This window comes from Platalea leucorodia, assembly GCF_965183815.1.
Source record: "Platalea leucorodia genome assembly, chromosome: 5".
Classification (NCBI taxonomy): Eukaryota; Metazoa; Chordata; class Aves; order Pelecaniformes; family Threskiornithidae; genus Platalea; species Platalea leucorodia.
In genome coordinates, this window is record NC_138827.1 from 26,504,368 (window position 1) to 26,523,818 (window position 19,451).

The following is a 19,451-nucleotide window of genomic DNA, read 5'->3' on the forward strand; positions in this document are numbered from 1 at the left end:
AGTAACCTGTAGAACAGCTGTACAGCGCTGCGTGGTGTTGCGTGGTACTGCACCGCTTGGGTTACACCGTACTTTAATCTCAACAGAGCAGTTAAACTCCCTAACGGTGGCTTCAGTCTTAAACTGAGCACTGAGGTGTGAAGAAAATGCTTTTTACACGTGCCTATCAGATTTATACTGATTTTGATTATAAAGTGTAAGCGGATGTCGGTTTTAGGTACTTTGTAATTGGCTAACAGCGCATTGGTTTTTTGCCCCAAAATATCAATGTTCTGGCTTCGTAGACTACTGAAAAAAATGCTGCTATTTCGTATAGCCAAGTTTTCTTTTCAGTTTTTACTTGTTGTGGGTCAGTTTCTTTGGATTTTTTTGGTTTTGTTTTTTGGGGTTTTTTTGGGGGGGGTTTGGTTGTTGCTTAATTTCAGTGCCTTATAAATACTCAGTTGGAGGAAGACGTGGGTTATTTCAGACCGTTCTGTCCTGGCCGGTAAGAAAAGGAAGTCAAGGCTTTATTTCCATGAGATTTGTTAGAGCAAGTAGCTGTGGATAAGAACTCTTGTTGCGAATCTTGATACACACAGGCTTTGGTTCTGACTCGAGTGACATTTTTGCTTTTCATTTTAGCTGGGTTAGATTGATAGGCTTTGTAAAAGGACTGTTTAGTCACCTGGAGAGGAAATCAACAGCAAGTACTGTTCAGTTCCCCCTTCTGCTGCTCGCTGCTGAAAACGGCACAGTCACGCACTTCATACAGTCAAGCGTAGAAGTGTGGAAATGTTTTGACCCGGTAGCCAGAAACACGGTTCCAAAGCAAGCCCATGTCTTGTCGAAGCAGTACTTTAGTTACTTGAGACCTGACTGAGCTTGAAGGAAAAGAAAGTCATTTTCTTGAGGCTTGCGTCGGGCGTAACATGAAGAACTTTTTAAACAGTTACCAGTGGGAGGCGTTGTAATTTTTATATGAGTGCTAAACCAATGATTTTATTTATTGATAGATGGATGTTTATGGTCCAGATGAAACCAATGATAAAGCAGTAACAAGAATAAGTTTGGCCTGTTACTCAGTGATGCATGCTGGGCAAATTGTGTGCAAATAAGGAACCCCTTAAAACCCCGCGCAGGGGACTGGTAGCGAGGGCAGCCTGCCAAGGGGAGACGCAGCCGATGCAGAGCACCTGCACTGCTGCCCCAGCCGCGGAGCCGGGCAGGAGATGGAGCCGCGTCAGTGATCCGGGAGCGTCTGCTACACCGTTCCAGGCCTCAGGGTACGCAGGAAGGCAAACGCTGGTTCTGGGGGTGTAACCTGCCCTCCTGCCCCTGGGAGGGAAGCGGCGCAAGAGCGGTTTCCTTGTCCCTGGGGCAAAGCTACGATTTAGCCCAGTGCTTGTAAGATAGTCTGCGCAGAGCAAGAATGGGTTTGGTTAGCTTTCAAAGGGCAATGTTAAAACAGCCAGAGGGTATGCAAATACTTTTACTTAGGCTGTGTTTCTCTCACTTATGTACTGATGATCTTTAGGTATGCACTGTATTTGTTTTTTCACTCCTTAATTTATTGGGAAACGTGGTATGATGTGATTGGGTACTGTAACTGTATCAGTCACACACATGCACAATTGCTGTTGCTCTTAATTTTTGGTTGTACAGGCTGTTTAAAATAAAGATCTAGCCAGCATACTGTTTGAAGTGGTGTCTTTTAATGAGCGATGACTTACTTACTTTTCAACAGCTGCGTTTATCATTTCTCCTGCTTATTGTGTTGTTACAAACGGTCAGCGATTACTGAGGAAAGCTGCTGGCTGGGTAAGAGAGCAGGGGCATGGCGGGGCTGTTGGGAGATGAGGAGCCTCGTGCTGCAAACAGCTTTGCAGGAATGTCTTTGAAGTCTGTGTGAGTCTCCCCTTATCTCTGGCCTGAGAGACACCTGTACAAAACAAACACCTCATAGCTGAGCCTTAACCCTTCAGTTATGCCCCACTAACTCCACATGGGCTCATGATGCCAATTTTCCTGATTCCACCCCCAGCCCCCTTCTTTCCCTGTGACATTTTGTCCAAGGAGGACAAAACCCCATTTTGGGTTGTCGTGGTTTAACCCCAGCCAGCAACTAACCACCACACAGCCGCTCGCTCACTCCCCCCCGGTGGGATGGGGGAGAGAATCGGAAGAGTAAAAGTGAGAAAACTCATGGGTTGAGATAAAGACAGTTTAATAGGTAAAGCAAAAGCCACACGCACAAGCAAAGCAAAGCAAGGAATTCATTCACTACTTCCCAGCGGCAGGCAGGTGTTCAGCCATCTCCAGGAAAGCAGGGCTCCATCACGCGTAACGGTTACTTGGGAAGACAAACGCCATCACTCCGAATGTCCCCCCCTTCCTTCTTCTTCCCCCAGTTTATATACTGAGCATGATGTCATATGGTATGGAATAGCCCTTTGGCCAGTCTGGGTCAGCTGTCCTAGCTATGCTCCCTCCCAGCTTCTTATGCACCTGGCAGAGCACAAGAAGCTAAAAAGTCCTTGACTAGTGTAAACTCTACTCAGCAAGAACCAAAACATCAGTGTCTTATCAACATTATTCTCATCCTAAATCCAAAACACAGCACTCTACCAGCTACTAAGAAGAAAACTAACTCTATCCCAGCTGAAACCAGGACAGTATCCACCCCTTATTCCATACCATTTACGTCATGCTCAGGTCCCACATTATCCAATACATCCTCATTAACCACCACCCCACTTATTCTATGGACCACTCCTGTAAAATGTCTGTAAAATGTCCATAAACATCCACAAATGTCCACATAATGTCCATTGAGTTCATTTAGTCCGTGACTTTGGGCTCCATCGGTGATGGTGATCACTCAGGACAGGAGAGGTGGTGTGTTGTGTGGAGTTATTGGGCACCAAAGCCAGCTCAGGTCGGGTCACTGCTGCACTTGCACTGCTTTTTGTAAGGCTTCTCCTCCATTGGTTCAGGTGGTTCCTGCTATGGTAGTTCCTATAACATGCAACTCAGATCATGGGTTACAACAATTTAAAGGTATTTCCATTACAATCTCCACCCCTGGCCACTTTGGGCCAGGATTAACATTGCAATGAACTCCTCCCCTTGCTCCTAGCCTGGCTAGCAACAAGGGGTTCCTGCTATAGTAATTCCCATAACATGCAACTCAAATCCTGGGTTACAACAATTTAAAGGTATTTCCATTACAATCTCCACCCCTGGCCCCTTTGGACCAGACCATTGGGCTTAACACTGCAATGGACTCCTCCCCTTGCCCCTGCTTCGGCTTGGACTTATCCACAGACTGTAGTCCCTTAGGGGTTTACCTGCTCCAAGTGGAGCCTTGTCTATGAGCCACAGTCTCTCCAGGGGTATACCTGCTGTGGCATGGATTTATCCACAGCCACAGTCACTTAGAGGTGCACCTGTTCCCACATGACCTTCTCCATGGGCCACAATGCTTTCAGAGATATACCTGCTCCAGCGTGGCCTTGCCCGCAGCCACAGTCTCTTCAGAAGTAAACTTGCTCCACCATGGCCTTACCCGCAGCCACAGTCTCTTCAGAAGTAAACTTGCTCCATCATGGCCTTACCCGCAGCCACAGTCTCTTCAGAAGTAAACTTGCTCCACCATGGCCTTACCCATGGCCACACGCTTTGAGGTGCTCCAGCATGACCTCATGCACAGCCACTGATGCTTCAAGGTGTACCTGCTGCAGCACGGACTTATCCACAGCCACAGATGCTTCGAGGTGTACCCTCTCCAGCGTGGACTTATCCTTGGGCCACAATCCCTTCAAGAAGTATACCTGCTGTGGCACAGACATAACCATGGCCACAGACTCTTCGAGACATACCTGCTCTGGTATGGGCTTATCCACGTCCACAGGCGCTTCGGGGTGTCCTGCTCCCACATGGACTCATCCACAGGTCACAGTCCCTTTGACTCGAGTTCACACTGGAGTTCCAGCCTGTCCAGTACAGCAGTGCAGAAACAGCAGCGATGCCCTGGCCATCTGCCAGCCCAGGGCATGGCCGTTGTTGTTATCAAAATGTTCCCAGGCACAGCACAGTAAGATGATAAGCAGTTCAGCAAGTAGCAAAAGCAAAAAGCAGCCACTAACGAGCACTATACTCTAATATACAGTAAGGCAAGCAAGCCCCATGGCAAGTACAGAAGCGTGCTGATTAATACCTAAACAGCACTAACAACTATAAATTCAATCTAGCACATTCCAATTAAATCTGTCATTATCTCAAACCCTTCGAGCCCCACGTTGGGCGCCAAAAAGGACTGTCGTGGTTTAACCCCAGCCAGCAACTAACCACCACACAGCCGCTCGCTCACTCCCCCCCGGTGGGATGGGGGAGAGAATCGGAAGAGTAAAAGTGAGAAAACTCATGGGTTGAGATAAAGACAGTTTAATAGGTAAAGCAAAAGCCACACGCACAAGCAAAGCAAAGCAAGGAATTCATTCACTACTTCCCAGCGGCAGGCAGGTGTTCAGCCATCTCCAGGAAAGCAGGGCTCCATCACGCGTAACGGTTACTTGGGAAGACAAACGCCATCACTCCGAATGTCCCCCCCTTCCTTCTTCTTCCCCCAGTTTATATACTGAGCATGATGTCATATGGTATGGAATAGCCCTTTGGCCAGTCTGGGTCAGCTGTCCTAGCTATGCTCCCTCCCAGCTTCTTATGCACCTGGCAGAGCACAAGAAGCTAAAAAGTCCTTGACTAGTGTAAACTCTACTCAGCAAGAACCAAAACATCAGTGTCTTATCAACATTATTCTCATCCTAAATCCAAAACACAGCACTCTACCAGCTACTAAGAAGAAAACTAACTCTATCCCAGCTGAAACCAGGACATGGGTGTAGGCGCTACAGCCATTGACATGGATAGCTACTTCATTCTTGTCACGTCACGCTGGTAAATCTAATCCCTGGTTTGAATGAGCAGCCACGGAAGCAAGGATGAAGATTCAGTGCCCTCTTCAGCCTGAGGAGTTTCACATCCACGTCTTCCGTTTCCTTGAAAAACGCCGTCGCAGCAGCTCTGTAGGCTTAGCCGGCGGTATTCCTGCCCCTCCCTCGGCCACAGCTGGTGCGTCCTCTTCCCGTTGCCCTCTTCCCGGGGAGAAGCTCCTGGGCTTTCTCCTGAAATCCCGGCTGCCAGATGCCTCAGGCCCACTGAAACCACAGCTCAGGCGCCAAAGCCCTGTGTCCCTTTAATCCCATTCCGTGTTGGCCCTGACTGCCGCCGCGTTTCCCAGCCCTCTCCTTGCCCCAGCAGGATTTCTGTACCCTGCGCTCACGCGCGTCGCTGCTCGGGCATTTCCCTTGCGAGCCCTCCTTCTCCTTCGCTTGCCTCTAGAACAATAATCACTATTTCCTTAAATCACTGCAGTTTTACCTGTGTTCAATTATCTCCCCCACCAAAGGATAATTGCAGATTAATTAGCATACTTAATCAGCCACAACTAACATGTAATTACACCTAGATTTAATTATTCCAGTCTGGTCTAAATACTAGTATGAGACTATATAAAGGTTAACTCTAAGTGAACCAGCGTACTCCCACTACATTTTTATGGCCGTCCTTTGTTACTACTGACACAGCTCTCTCTTCACTTTCTCCATCGCCTCTACGTTTTAATATCCTACAAAATTCGGAACGATGATGCTAAATCCCCCCTAATTCCCCCCAGCTGCTTATAAACCTTTGCGTTGTTAATTTAAGTGAAGCCGTGCGTTACAGCTTGTGATGGAGACCCTTGCACGCAGCTACTTCAAAGACGGGACAGGTACGTAGGCAGGTGCCGAAGGCCTGCGCGCTCCACCTGCTTTGCCGCAGCACCGCTTTCTCAGGCCCTGCTCTCTGCTGAGTTGCGCTGGCGGGCCTGGGGGCGTCCAGCTGTGGGACCACCACCGTGCCCGTACTGGGTACGTGCGGCTTCTTTCGGTAGCGCCATTGGAAAGGCGGCGTTTAACACGGAACGAGCGGTGCGTGCCAGCAGCCCTTCCTTCGGAGGCCATGCGGTCTCTGGCATCCTCGTCTCAAGCGTGTCACTTTTATAAAGTCCAAGGTGGAAATAATGAATTACACGACGGAAAACTTAGACTCCTGCTTGTCTAAGAGTGTTTTATTACCAGAGAACAAGACTTGCGTTGTTTCCTATCTCTTGACTTGCGTGCCAGCACACTGCATTTTCATCTCCTCCGTCTCATCCGCTGGTGTGTCTGCCATTTACTCACTGATTTGGGCTTCCCAGCACCATCTTATGCTTGGAAAACAGCAGTGATTTCTTCAGAGGTATCATCTGGACAACGTGGAGCAGAAATCAAATCACTCCAGTTGTTTTCAGCAACGGGCTTGAGCCGCTCGCTGTGGAAAGAGGATGCGATTCAATGGGCTCAAATTATTGGCTGGATTAATCTCATTAGTCTTAATGAGCATGGAGGTGAACAGAGGTCTTAAAAGCTGTAGCTTGAAAAGTGATTTTGGAGGTAGTGCAATTTGATCAGAGATGCGTTTGAATTCCAAGTCCTGCTCACTGTTCAGATTTCTTTTTTATTCCTACTGGAAGCACAAAATGAATAAAGCTGGGCAATATTGAAAGCTAGATTTCATTATGCTCTCTCCATCACAGGATAGCTAACTTCTGGCTGCCCCGCTGAAAGCTGCCGAGTTATATTCAGCCAAGACTGATTTCTAACTACTCTCTGGAGATCAAGAAAGACCTTTGCAGAGCCGTCAGCCCGTAGTGCCACCGCAGCAGTTTGCTAATCTTGGCCACCAGCAAAGGTGAGAGCGGAGGGCTATCCTGAGGTCTCTCATTAGTACGGTTCCTAACGGCTCCACAGGGCTTTCACGCTGGCGATTTCAAAGCCCTTTGTGGTGAAAGTGAGCCTTGTTATCTTCCTTCCTCAGATGGGTAAACCAAGGCGCAGCCTGAGAAGGTGATTTTCGTTCAGGGCTGTTGAGCAGTGCTGGCACTGGGAATGAGTCCAGGCAGCCTGATTATCCACCCACCTCCCAGTTCCTTCCCAGGCTGCCTCCTCTAACTCGATGGAAACTATTTGCCTACACCTCTGCTGCAGGCAAATTGCATTTCACAAGCTACAACCACCACCTTGGCTCTTGTGAAATGCCTTGAGAGCCAGCAGTTCTTTAACCCTCCCACTACCCCGACACGGTGGGGAAGCACAAAGGTCTCCTTGCTTTCCAGGGAGGGGAGAGGTGCAGGAATACCAACCTCCCTGTCCACAGAGGGAACCTGCGGTGGGGCTGGCAAGTGTCTCTGAGTCCCAATCCAGTGCCTTAACTACACGATCATCCCATCTCACATCGGTTGTAGGGTCAGTAACGGGCACTCTGTCTCCCCAGAGCTGCTCAAGATGATTTTCCTGTGAGCCAGTGTGAAAACACAGCCCCCTTCTCTGTCAGACTTACAGCAGGTAGGCATCCCGCTTCAAGTTGCTCGGGTACCGCTGCACGTCACACTGGTACAGGGACTGGTATCTCATCTTCTGAGGGTATTTTTCATGCTCAGTGATGTTGTAGCGACCAACACCTACAGGGTTCTGGAAGGAGAAGGTCTCATGTGCTTCCCCATCCAGAGGCAGCATGGGGGATGTGAGTGGGGCAAAAACAGGTAGTGCCTTCACGTGGCCAGGCCTTCAGTTGCACAAAATACAACAATATGTGGCATATCTTAACCAAACCGAGCCTGTATTGCAGGGGAGGGAGGAGAAAACACACTAATCGGTGCTAGCCCGGCCAGTCCCCTTCACAAGCAGTTCTTCTTGTCACAGCAGTCCATAAAGAAGTTGATGAGCTCTGCAGGCTCGAGCACGTTCACTGGTCGCCTACTCCTAGCTGTAGTGAAAGGCTGCCATGTCACAACCTCCCCACTGAAATTAATCTGTTGAGTTCCCCAGCAATTATGAAGGTGTCTTCATCCTTGACCTCTTTCAAGTTGCCTGTTCCCCACTCAGGTGGATAAAGGAGAGAAGCCACGTGGAAGCCTGCTCCTCATCCCTAGCGAAGGTGGACTATTTCAGACTAAAGCTTTCCCTGTCTGCTTTGAGCCCTTTAGGCTTTGTTCTTGTTCTCCGTGGGGAAGCTGCCAAGATGAATACAGCTCCAGGAACAGGTACTAAGGGAAGGGCTTCTACCTGCAGTGGCTCTGCAACGTGCTGCTGATACAGCTAGAGGAAAAACTGGCTTTCAAGCAGCAGAATATGACTTTCTGGGAGGATACAAGGAGCTCCTGGCACCTAAAAGGACTCACACCCAGCTGCTCTCATCCATGAAGTGCATCCGCTTGCTTGCAGCTGATGCAGAGCAAAACTAATGGGAAGGGTTGTCTGAGCATCCCTTGAAAAGGGAAAAGGCCTGAGGATGCAGGCAGAGATAACGTGGTCGCTGCTGAGCTCCTGCCCCTCCGCTCAGCACCAGCCAAGCTCGCCGGCCTACGGGCAGCGCGCGCTGAGCAGCGGGTGCTCAGCGTGCTGCTGTACGCAGGGGCACCTTTCCCTTGGCCTGGCAGGACATTGGGCTGTGGGCCTTTATTCACTGTTTATTCTTTAGCAACCTGTTCTGGGCAATAATAACAGCACCCAGGCAGGGACTCATCTCCTCTCTAGAGGATGGGTATCTGGCCAAGTCGCCCAGGTTTCCTTGATAATCAACGGGGAGAGAAAAGCACCTCCTGAGGTCAGTCTGCCCTGCTGTCACAGCCAGCCACCCGATGTCGGATTTCTGCTGGGGTGCTGCTCCCTTCAGGGGACACCCCTAACGCACAGCTGGCTGAAGCTGGTGAGGAGTGCCCACCCTTACTTTGCCTCAGAAGAGTTTCGTCCTCTCCCGGGGGTGCTGGTAATGGATTGGGGATGGGCATGGAGGAAGCTCAGAGCCTGACCGTTCCTCCATCCCTGTCTCACTGCCTTGTCCGTTCACTCACCTCGTTCCCAGTGAAGAGGCGGTAGGACTTTCTGTCAAATCTCTTGGCAGACGACCAGAACGGGGGCTGGCTGGAGTATGTTGATCTCTCAATGGGCTTGGGGTTGTAGGAGCCCGGCCCCACCGCATACTGGACAGAAGGAAACCTGTTATGCTTCAGTTTGCTCATAAAAAGAGCTGCACAATGTCAGAGAGCCAGCCAGCTAGCCGTCCGCCCGTCCCCCCAGGGCCTAATGCATCCCCACCCCAGGCACCCGCTGCACCACCGGGGCTGCCGGTGACACCGGCCGGTGCCGATGTCCATGCTGCCACTGACCGCCTCCCTCGGGCACTGGCTGAGCGTGGCCCAGAAGATCCTCTCTGTGGGGCAGCTGGGGTTCCTCGGCAGGGTGCTGAAGCAGCCTTTCTTCTTGTTCTCCTTCAAAGTCAGCTCGTCCAGGAAACCCTTGACAGTGCCAGTGCTCGGCTCGGTGCCTCTCCTCTGCCGGGACAAGGGAGTGGCGTGAGAGGCTCAGCTGCCGGTGGTCTCTCGAGCCACCCCATCCATCCCGTGCCGTGAGAACTCAGCCCTGCTGCTGCTCACGGGCACCAGCCCGCTTTCCTGCACAGTGCCTGCAGCCCATTCGCTCCCCAAATGCTGCTGCGTGGGCATATTTTTCCAGGATCCAAGGAAAGTCAGAGAGCAGGATCCAAGCAGGACAGATGCTGGGGTAAGGCAGCTCTCCATCCTTATAGCAATGTGCTGGCAGTGTCGCGGCTCGCTGACAAATCCCGTCCGGGTGTGGGGCCCCAGGGCAACGCACCTCCAAGGTGTGATGGCCACCATCAGTGGGCTTCGACCTGTCTCCTGAGAAGAGCCGGCCGGGGCCGGCCGCCTGCCGCAGCCCCTCGTCGATGCTGCTCCGCAGGTGGTAGGTGCCGGGTCCCAGGCCGCTGCCCTGCAGGCAGCGGGGAAAGGAGGCAGGGGCAGCGCTCAGCGGGGGGACGGGGCCACCCCACCAGCGTGTCCCCAGGGCAAGGGGCGGAACTTGCCATGGCTGCATGCAGGGCACACTTCTCCGTCCTGCTGTCCATCAGCCCTCGCGTGCTGGCAGAGCGCTTGTCCCTCTCCTCGACGTGGGCGTAGGGGTTCCCCCGGGGGCCGTACGTGCCGGGGCCAGGGAAGCAGTCCTGTGGGAGTGGTGGAGTGGCTGTGGGCAGCCTCAGCAAGGGGGACAGTCCCCAGCCCAACAGGAGAAGATGGTGCCCATGGTAGCTCCTAACCCTTGCAAAAGGCTTGTTCTCCGGAGGCATCACCCCGCAGCCAAGTCCCGCAGCTGGTGGGAACCATTCCCCAGCATCTCCCGTGTCAGGGTGAGACGTACCCTGTGGGTATCTCTGAAGCGCTGCTCCCTCGTGTCGCAGATCCCCCGGAGGCTGGAGGGCCGTGTCTCCTGCAGAAAGTCCTTAATGTTGTACGTTCCTGGGCCCAGCCTTTCCTGCTGCAGGAGGAGAGTGGGAACAGTGAGGATGGGGCTGGGCAGTGCTGCCTGCACCGGTCGCCCCCAGCAAATGTGCACGAAGGGAGGATGAAACCCAGCTCGTACCTGGCGTTTGCGCCTCTTCATTATCTCCTTGAACTGGAAATGGGGCAGCCGACTAAGCCAGGAGCCCTTCTCTGCTCTAGCCCAGCCAGAAGCTGATGCTTTCCCCTGCAACACAGAGCCGGAGCACTGCTGTCAGCAGCGCCGGGACTGGAGCACGAGGCTGAGCCCACGGTCAGCCAGCCGTGGCTCCACAGCCGGGTGCAGAGGGGTGATTAGGGGAGATGGACACAGGGATCTGCTGCTCCATGTCCCACTCCTCCATGCTCTGTGTTTGCTGAGCACTGGGAAGGCACCAGCAAGCTCCAGCGTGAGCAGCTCACATCCCACACTTCCACGCTGGGGTGCTCCCAGCCTGAGCTGGGTGTCCCAGACTGTCATGTGCAAAAAGTCCTCGAGCAAGAAGCTGCTCCCCAGTGGGCACAGACAACCCGGGAGGTGAGGAGAGCTACACCGCTAAGTCCAGCTCTCCCCACGCATCCAGGCAAGCCCGGCTGGTGGCCTCACCTGGCTGCCCATGACCCTGGGGAGCACCTGCAGCCCCGTGCTGGCAGCTCTGGTCCCCGAGGGCTGCAGGGATGTGGCAGCCCTTGCCATGGCAGCTATCACCGTGGCAGCCAGCATCACGGTTCCCCAGGGAATGTCCCCTCCTGGGAGCAGACACGGCTGGCAGACAGCAGGGTCGAGGCAGGGATCCTGGTTGTAAGGGAGGCTCCCAGCCTGGATAAACTAACATATTCAAGGCTTGATCCAACCGTTTACCAGGCTTTCATAGGGACGAATTATATCTAAGCTGCTGAAAAATATGTTCTTATAGCTACAAGCCAACCTGCCAATTCCACTTTGGGCAATAAAATGATGCTCTGGGTGGTCGTGTTCTCTGTGGCACTGTATTTGCTGCATCTGTGAGCTCTGGTGGGCCTGGGCAAGGCGATCCACATCCATGATATTCGCAGGGGAGGCTCACCAGCCCCCTTAATGCCTGGGGCGTTTCAGACAAGAGCAAGCCAGGCCTGGGGAAGCCGGTTCTCTGGTGCTGGGCTGCTGTTTGGTGCAGAAAGCAGGGTTTGCTGCCCAGTCCCAGCCATGCTGCCCACCTCCCATTGCAGGCTGGAATGGGATCCTGCTGAGTCAGGGAAGCGAGGAGCAGAAGAGGCTGTCCGCCTTCAATAGGACCCTGGCGCTGCTCCGACAAGTCATCAAGTCCTCCAACACTCACTACAGAGGTAGGAGAAATGGATTATTTCAGCAGGAGAGGGACCCCAAACCCATCTGTGTCAAACCCACCTCTGGTCCCTACACACACGTAACTGATGGTGTGATGCATCCAGCACTGACGGATGCTGTATGTACCTACATCCAAGGTAGCCCCGAACCTCAGATGATGATATGCATTCTTCTGATTGGTTTAATTACTATATTTTTATCAGTGTTGTTTATTTTCAAAAGTGTTGTCTGCTCGGGAGCAGCTGTCTGAAAGCACCCAAGGGTCATCCAGGAGCGCCTGCACCTTGGGTGGCTGCCAGGGTGCAGGGGATGTGCCATGATTTTATATCCCCCAGTAGCTTCCCGAGGGGCGAATCTAAGACAAGCCCTGCAACTACTGCTTCACTGGGTATAAAAACATTGTCCTGCAATCACAGTAACATCACCGGAGGGAATGAAAGTACTCGAGAAAGTTAGTTAGTTATTCAGCCGGGCGTGTGAGGCAGCACTGTGGGCTCACGGACCCTGCAAGCTGTGTAAGAGCATGTCTGGGGCGGCTGGGACGTGCTGTCTCTCTGTGCCGAGACCCCAACCCCAAACCGCAAATCCTCCGCAGGATCGAGAGAGGTTCGGCTGCTGAATGACTTGGCCTCTTACCTGCCTTGACTTTTCTTCCCTAGCCCTGGCCTGGTGCTACCTGGGGATGCTGCTGGAAAGGAAAGAAACGTTTTCCACCACCCCAACAGGGACCCAGGACTGTGGCTTCTCTGAGACCAAACCCCTTGACTGCTTTGGCACGGTGCTATACACAGCACTGCCGCGCCAGGGACCGATTCGAGGCAGCTGCCATCGCCTGCTTGGTCCTTCATTCATCTTCCCCCCCCCCTCAGCATTTTTGCTCCTGAAAATCCCCCAGGGCAAAGAGGGGAGGCCCCAGGCGGGAGCCAAGACCCTGGGTCCCACCATGTGCAGGGCACACCCCTCTCAGGCCACATGTTTGGCCCTGATGGCATAAATCAGCCCCTGGCAAAGCAGCAGGCAAGCAGTTCGGTGAAAGGCTGCAGGGACAGCAGTACCTTTATTAGATTCCTCCAGCACAGCTGGAAAAAATAAGGAGCACAGACAGGCTTTCAGGCACATAACCCCTGAGCTTAGCCCCACATTCAGTCCTGTCTGCTGATTTAACAAGAGATATCAGCTTTCCCCGCAGACCGCGTCTCTTGTATAGCCTTAAACCCTCTCGGTCAAAACACCGCCCCGGCGAATCAATCCAAGATGGTTTTGTCCCTTTGATCAGCACAGCAGGCAATAAGTCACCGACGGAAATGTGTTTCACTTCTGTGGCTCAAACAGGCGATAGAAATGGTGAAAGACAACCCTCCCGTCCTGAGCCGCCTGGCGAAAGTCTTCCACTTCCTGGGCAAGCAGGCGATGGCCAAAGGGATATGCAGTATGGCACTGGATGTCCTGAGGGACCTGCAGCTCAGCCGGCAGGCGTACTGCACCCAGGCACAGGCAAGTCCTTGTCGGGGCCAGCGCAGCGTGCTGGGTGTACGAGGCGTGGGCAGGTCCCCTTCCTGCAAGGACCTGTCCTGCTCCTCCAGCCTCCGAGACAGCCGCGACACTTCTCCCAGACAGCGCTTGTGTTGCTTGTTTAATTGTGGTGAGAAACACGTAGGCAGAAGTAATTGCCTGACAAAACCAGTGAAGGCTGGTCTGGGAGTGAAGCTGCTGTCTGTCAGCCAGGCAATCTGGGCCAGATCCTGGCTCTGGCACTGAGCTGCTGAGGGACTTCCCCAGGTCCCTCTGGGCAACGTTTCATAAGATGCTCAGTCACCTCACAGAACTGGCTCGACTATTTAATTACTTTAACGCTCATAAATCATTCAGGAGCATCAAAAAATATGCTCTTTAATCCCTTGATTTTGCCCATTTCCAGCCCCCTGTAAACAGAAGTGCACATCAGCGAGTATTTCCCATTATAGAAGAATCATGAAGATTTCTTCAAATCCCATTTTTCGATAAAATAAGGACTCATTCTGACTTCCTTATATTTAAACAGGATTATTTAACTCCTCATAAAATGAGGCTCAGTGAAGTGAAATCTCCTCCTCTAGTGGAGTACTTCAATATGTGCTTACAACCGCTCTTCAGAGGTGTTTAACTTCCTCTGAGCTAGAGGCAGGAGGCTGAAAGATGCAGCATGGAGGTGATCACCAGGTGCCGGGTGGTGTCTGTCTGCCAGGTTTGACTGGAGAAAGCTGAAATGACATTAAAAAAAAGGCTTTTTGTTTCTCAGCCCTTCTTCAGGCACACTCCTATGGCCAAGTGGTTCAACCTCTGAACACGTTAGGGCATGCTGCCGCCATGTCTGAGCCTGGAAGGGGGAGCGGATGGGCTAGTTGTTTTGAAGGACCCCATAATCACCAGGAAGCAAATTTACAGCCAAGGTCAACAGGATGAGCAGCATCTCAGGGGCTTGCACCACCCTTCCTGGTAGTGCTAACCATGGGGTCATGCTTTGGATACCAAGGTGCTGGTGCTGGGCAAGCTGGCCTGGCTCTCTGGTGCAGCTTGGCATGGCCAAGGAGCTGACCCGATGTGTGCTAGTGGTTTGTACTCACATCATTTCATCATCCGTCCTGCCACTGGGCACAAGCTGATGAGTTTCCTCTGGTCTCCAGGTCCACATGAAGATGTACCTGCAAGATGTGGAACGTGCCAGGATAGGACAGGGCCCAGTGCCTGACAGAAAGAAGCTCATGCACGCTAAAAATGACCTCGAAAGGGTCCTCAAGGTTTGTCCATGCCTGAGGAGAAACCTGGACATGGGCCAGGTGAGGATGGGCACATCATACCCCTGAGATCCCGGGGAGCTCCTTGCAGTGTCCCCAGGTTTTCATTAACTCTCAGCCCTAAAGGTAGACCACAAAGACTGAGGTGACCGGCCCTTGCCTGCCTCTGCCTCTTGTTGGGCTTGGTACCAGGTGCAAGGGAGACGGTAAGGCACAGCAGGAACAGGGAACGGTGGGATTGCTACGGTTACTGTCAGCCTTAGCCGGGAGGGAACTCGGAGAGCTTATGGGAGTGAAGAGCCACCTGCAACCAAGCAGTGGGAGACATGAAACACAGGATGGGAGCAGGACTCCAGCCCCGCACGTACATGACGGACATGGTGCTGAGAGAAGGTCAGCCACGCTCTCTTACTCCTCTCCCCAGAGGCCGATGGGGAATGTCACCCTCGGAGGCAGCCGTTGTCCCTCTTTTCTCCTGACAGCCCCATTTTGTCCTGCCCCCCCTCTATTTACTATTTTTTACTATTACCTGAGCATGGACGTTGTGCAAGAACTGTTCCTGGTGGATGAAACTCCTGGACAAAGCCACGGAGTTTGACCTGGGTGATACCATACCTGAACTGCAGCTCTCCAGGGGCAAACGCCTGTGGCTTAAAAGCCAGGAAAGACTCGCCACCGAGTGCTTCAAGCAGGCCATTGAACTGGCCAACGTGGGCTCTGCTGAGGGCTTGCGGTGCCTCCTGGAGCCACCGCTCACACTCTTTGGCCAGAAGCTGAAGACAGAAGTGCTGACAAAGGAGGTGGGGCGGCGGGCTGAGAAAGCCAAGGAGAAATTCCCCCGGCGGCGCCCGAGCCGGAGCGGAGGGCGGCCTGCGGCAGCTGGAGCGATCCGGCGCCCCGCAGCCCGGGCCCCGGGGCAGGGTGGCGCCGGCGGAGCTGCTGCTGGCGGCCGCGGGGGGCGGCTCCGCCACGGGCAGGGTGAGCCAGCGGCCGCCGTCCCGCCGCGTCCCGGGGGCGGCGGCGGGTCTGCGGCGTGGCCGCCTCCCTCGTGAGCTCTCGGGACCTCCTCGGCTTTCCGAAACCCTGGTAGTTAAAAACGCAACAGGCGACTCCCTGGCGCTGTTGGCCCTGCGAGCGCCCCGCTGTTGCTCCGCCGCCCCCGGCACTGGCGGCCGCCCCCTGCCCGCGGATGGCGGCCCGCTGAGGCCGCTCCGAGCCCCGCGGCGGCAGAGCCGGGGGGCCCCCCTCGGCCACCCCCCAGCCGCAGGCGCCGGGGGTCCCCGCTCCCGCCCTCGCGGTGGGGGCCGCTGGGTTTTGGTGACACCAGAGCTGGTGGGACCAGGCCCGTCCCCCCCCACCCCGGGCACCCACCCCGGTGCTGCGGCCCGGGGCGGCGAGGTGACCCCCCGCCCCGCCGCGGACCGCCTGCTGCAGGCCGCCCTGCCCGCCCGGCAGGTGGCGCCCCGCCGCCGCCGCCGCCGCCATGCCGCCGGAACCATAGAGTCCCGGCCTCGCCGGCGGGGCCCGACCCCACTCACTTCCGGCTTCCGACCGGCTGCGGGTGAGCTCCCCGCACGTGACGGGGGCTGTGGTTCCCATTGGTCGTGTCGGCGGGGCGGGGCGCGCGGTCCTCCCAGCGGGCTGCGCGCGGGAAGGGGGGGCCGCGCGGTCGCGTGTGTGCGCGCGTGTGTCCGCACGCGCGTGGAGGACGCGCGTGTTTGTGGGTGCGCTCGTCCGCGCGCGTAGGCAGGCGGGTGCGCCTGTGCCGCGCCCACGCGCGTCCGCGTCCGGGCACCTGCACGCCCCGGGGGCGCGCGCAGGCACGAGCGCGGGCGCGTGGGGTGCCGTCGTCGGGCGCCGCCCCCCCGCCGCCGCGCCCCCCGCAGGCCCCGGCGCCGCCATGGGGGCCGCGCTGCGGGGGTGGCGGCTGCCGGCGCCGGGCGCCCGGCGGCGCGGCTGCAGGCCCCGGCACGGCGGCCCGGGCGCGGGGAGGCGGCTGCTGCTCTCGCAGCTCTTCCAGCCCCTCAACCTGCAGGCGGGCGGCGAGGCGGGGGGCGAGGGCCGGGCCGGGGAGCCCACCTGCCGCAGCCAGCGCCTGATGCTGCAGGGGGGTCTCGTCCACCCCGCCGGCCCCGGCTGCTACTGCCTGCTGCCGCCCGCCGTCCGCGCCATGGAGAAGCTCGTCAGGGTGGTGGACGAGGAGATGCGGGCCGTGGGGGGGCAGAAGCTGAACATGCCCAGCCTGTGCTCGGCGGAGCTGTGGCGGGCCAGCGGCCGCTGGGACCGGATGGGGCCGGAGCTGTTCCGGCTGGCGGACCGGCACGGCAAGGGCTACTGCCTGGGCCCCACGCACGAGGAGGCGGTGACCGAGCTGGTGGCCGCTCAGAGCGGCCTCTCCTACAAGCAGCTCCCGCTACGCCTCTACCAGGTCACCAGGAAGTTTCGGGATGAGCCCAAGCCCCGCTTCGGCCTGCTGCGCAGCCGGGAGTTTTACATGAAGGACATGTACACTTTCGACGCCTCCGAGGAGGCGGCCCGGCAGACCTACGACCTGGTGTGCGACGCCTACCGCAGCCTCTTCCACCGCCTGGGCCTTCCCTTCGTCAAAGTGCGGGCGGCCACGGGCAGCATCGGCGGCACCGTGTCCCACGAGTTCCAGCTCCCGGCGGACATCGGCGAGGACAGGCTGGTGGTGTGCCCCGGCGGACATTTTGCGGCCAACGTGGAAACGCTAAAGGGGGAGCAAACGTCTTGCCCCACATGCGGAGAAAAACTGACCGAGACCAGAGGGATCGAAGTGGGGCACACGTTTTACCTGGGCACCAAGTACTCCTCCGTCTCCAACGCTGTCTTCTACTCCCCCGAGAACAAACCCCAGCTGGCAGAAATGGGTTGCTACGGCCTGGGCGTCACTCGCATCCTGGCAGCCTCCATCGAGGTGCTCTCTACGGAGGACAGCATCCGCTGGCCGAGCCTGATCGCACCCTACCAGCTCTGCTTCATTCCCCCCAAGAGAGGCAGCAAGGAGGAAGAGGAGGGAGCCGCACTCCTGGAGCGGGCGTACGACGACCTCGCCGAAGCGCTGCCCCACCTTGCCGGCGACTCAGTGCTGGATGACAGGACGCAGCTGACCATCGGCAAACGGCTAAAGGACGCCAAGAAGCTGGGTTATCCCTACGTGGTCATAGCCGGGAAGAGGGTTTGTGAGGACCCCCCCGTCTTCGAGGTGTGGAATCAGAACGCTGGCCAGGTTTTGTTCCTCACCAAGGAAGGTGTCATTGAGTTGCTGAGTAAAGTGCGAGTCCCTTGAACTCCCCGTCTCTGAATTTCTCATCTTTGCTGCACTAAGTTTATCTGAAGAGCCCTGGTTCCTTTTCAAGGAGGGGCAGGTTGTCTGCAGTGGCTCTGGGTGAGCCGAATCCAGCTTGTGTCAGAGCCAGCCAGGGTGCCTTGTGACCCCCCCGGGTGCTGGGGCTGAGCTGGGGTCACCCCATGTTCCCCCTGTGGGGCTGCGGGCATTTCTCCCTCTGGCTACAGGCACCCACAAGCTGCTTTTACCAGTATGCTTTTACCAGGCATGTAGCCTCGTGCAGCTGTGGGAGCGCTGGCAGGGTCAGCCCCTCGCTGCCCGGCCACAGCAGATGGTCTGGCCATGGCCTCTGTTGGGCACACGCAGCAACAGACGCTGCAGGAGTGGGGACAGGAGGGCTTCTCTCGCCCTATTCAGGTGCTGAGTTCTCAGCATGAGGGATTTTAAGAGGGAGAGAAAAGAAGGCGCCGTTCCCCCATTTGCATCTTCTCTTTAGAGACACCCAGGTTCCATGAAGGTGGAGGTTAATCTTAGTTAAAGCAAAATGGTGAACTCTAGAGCCTTGTTCACCTTGAAAATGCCATAGCACTGCAAATCTGCAGGAATTAAGGTGAAGAACGGTGTCAGCATCTGCATCCCAGTCCTGCAGGTCAGTCCAGCTGGTGAGACGCCTGGATCTGCTGGGCTTGGGTGGTGATGATGTGATTTCGGGGATGCAGCCTCAAGGTGGTAGAAAATCTTTGCAAAAAATTTAACAAGGAAACATAAAATCTGGGGATCTGCAAAGCCTGGGGGTAAAAGTGTCCAGGCCACGTTGTTGCTTATAGGCTGTAAGTAACCCTGTCACTCAAGGTGGTGACATCCCGCTTGTACGTGCCTGCTGCAGCGTGGGGCTTGCCATGCCGGGCCCCGGGGCTCCCGTGAGGAACAGCCTTCCGCCGTCCCAGCGGCACTGACTGGTGCCATCGCCCCGTGAGCCTTCGTGTGACTGCCATCCTGCCCCACACAGGGAGCTCTCTGGAGGGAGTCGCCTTGCCCCGTGCCGCAGCTCCGGGGGCTGAGATCCAGAGCTCGCGAGCAGCGATGGTGCTGCTGTCATGTCGGGCTTTGTGGTGGGCCCACGCTCTCTATGTGCTCCCGCACCTGAGGAGGTCACCGCGTCCTTCTTCTCCCTGTCCCAGGCAGGATCAGCTCCACCTGCCATCCCCACGGCCGGTGCCTCCCCAGCCTCCTGCCGAGAGCGGGCCCGAGGGCGCTGGGCCGGGCCTGGCCTGAGGCGGGAGGGACCGGGCCCGAGGGCGCTGGGGACCGGGCCCGAGGGCGCGGGGGGCCGGGCCGGAGGCGCGGGGGGCCGGGCCGGAGGGCGCTGGGCCGGGCCTGAGGCGGGAGGGACCGGGCCGGAGGGCGCTGGGGGCCGGGCCTGAGGCGGGAGGGACCGGGCCGGAGGGCGCTGGGGGCCGGGCCTGAGGCGCTGGGGGCCGGGCCGGAGGGCGCTGGGGGCCGGGCCTGAGGCGGGAGGGACCGGGCCGGAGGGCGCTGGGGGCCGGGCCTGAGGCGCTGGGGGCCGGGCCGGAGGGCGCTGGGGGC

General features: G+C 56.3%; 3 protein-coding genes across 3 annotated transcripts; 2 read left to right on the plus strand and 1 right to left on the minus strand.

The window, feature by feature from the left end:
• Positions 1-6,284: 6,284 nt before the first annotated feature.
• CIMAP2 (ciliary microtubule associated protein 2) lies at positions 6,285-11,072 on the minus strand (the record flags this gene model as incomplete). The annotated part of the gene is made up of 9 exons (XM_082314445.1): positions 6,285-6,390; positions 7,459-7,589; positions 8,972-9,100; positions 9,287-9,451; positions 9,774-9,908; positions 10,003-10,140; positions 10,335-10,451; positions 10,557-10,661; positions 11,061-11,072. The coding sequence occupies 9 exons, from the start codon at positions 11,070-11,072 to the stop codon at positions 6,285-6,287; spliced, it is 1,038 nt and encodes a 345-aa protein (XP_082170571.1).
• On the plus strand, positions 11,071-15,745 carry TTC22 (tetratricopeptide repeat domain 22; the record flags this gene model as incomplete). The annotated part of the gene is made up of 6 exons (XM_082314446.1): positions 11,071-11,181; positions 11,611-11,779; positions 12,440-12,558; positions 13,113-13,505; positions 14,444-14,620; positions 15,088-15,745. The coding sequence occupies 6 exons, from the start codon at positions 11,071-11,073 to the stop codon at positions 15,604-15,606; spliced, it is 1,488 nt and encodes a 495-aa protein (XP_082170572.1). The 3' UTR covers positions 15,607-15,745.
• A 709-nt stretch (positions 15,746-16,454) lies between these two features.
• PARS2 (prolyl-tRNA synthetase 2, mitochondrial) lies at positions 16,455-19,128 on the plus strand (the record flags this gene model as incomplete). Its single annotated transcript, XM_082314718.1, has 1 exon — positions 16,455-19,128. One exon carries the CDS (start codon positions 16,455-16,457, stop codon positions 17,862-17,864), a length of 1,410 nt encoding a protein of 469 aa, XP_082170844.1. The 3' UTR covers positions 17,865-19,128.
• Between the last annotated feature and the right edge of the window lie 323 nt (positions 19,129-19,451).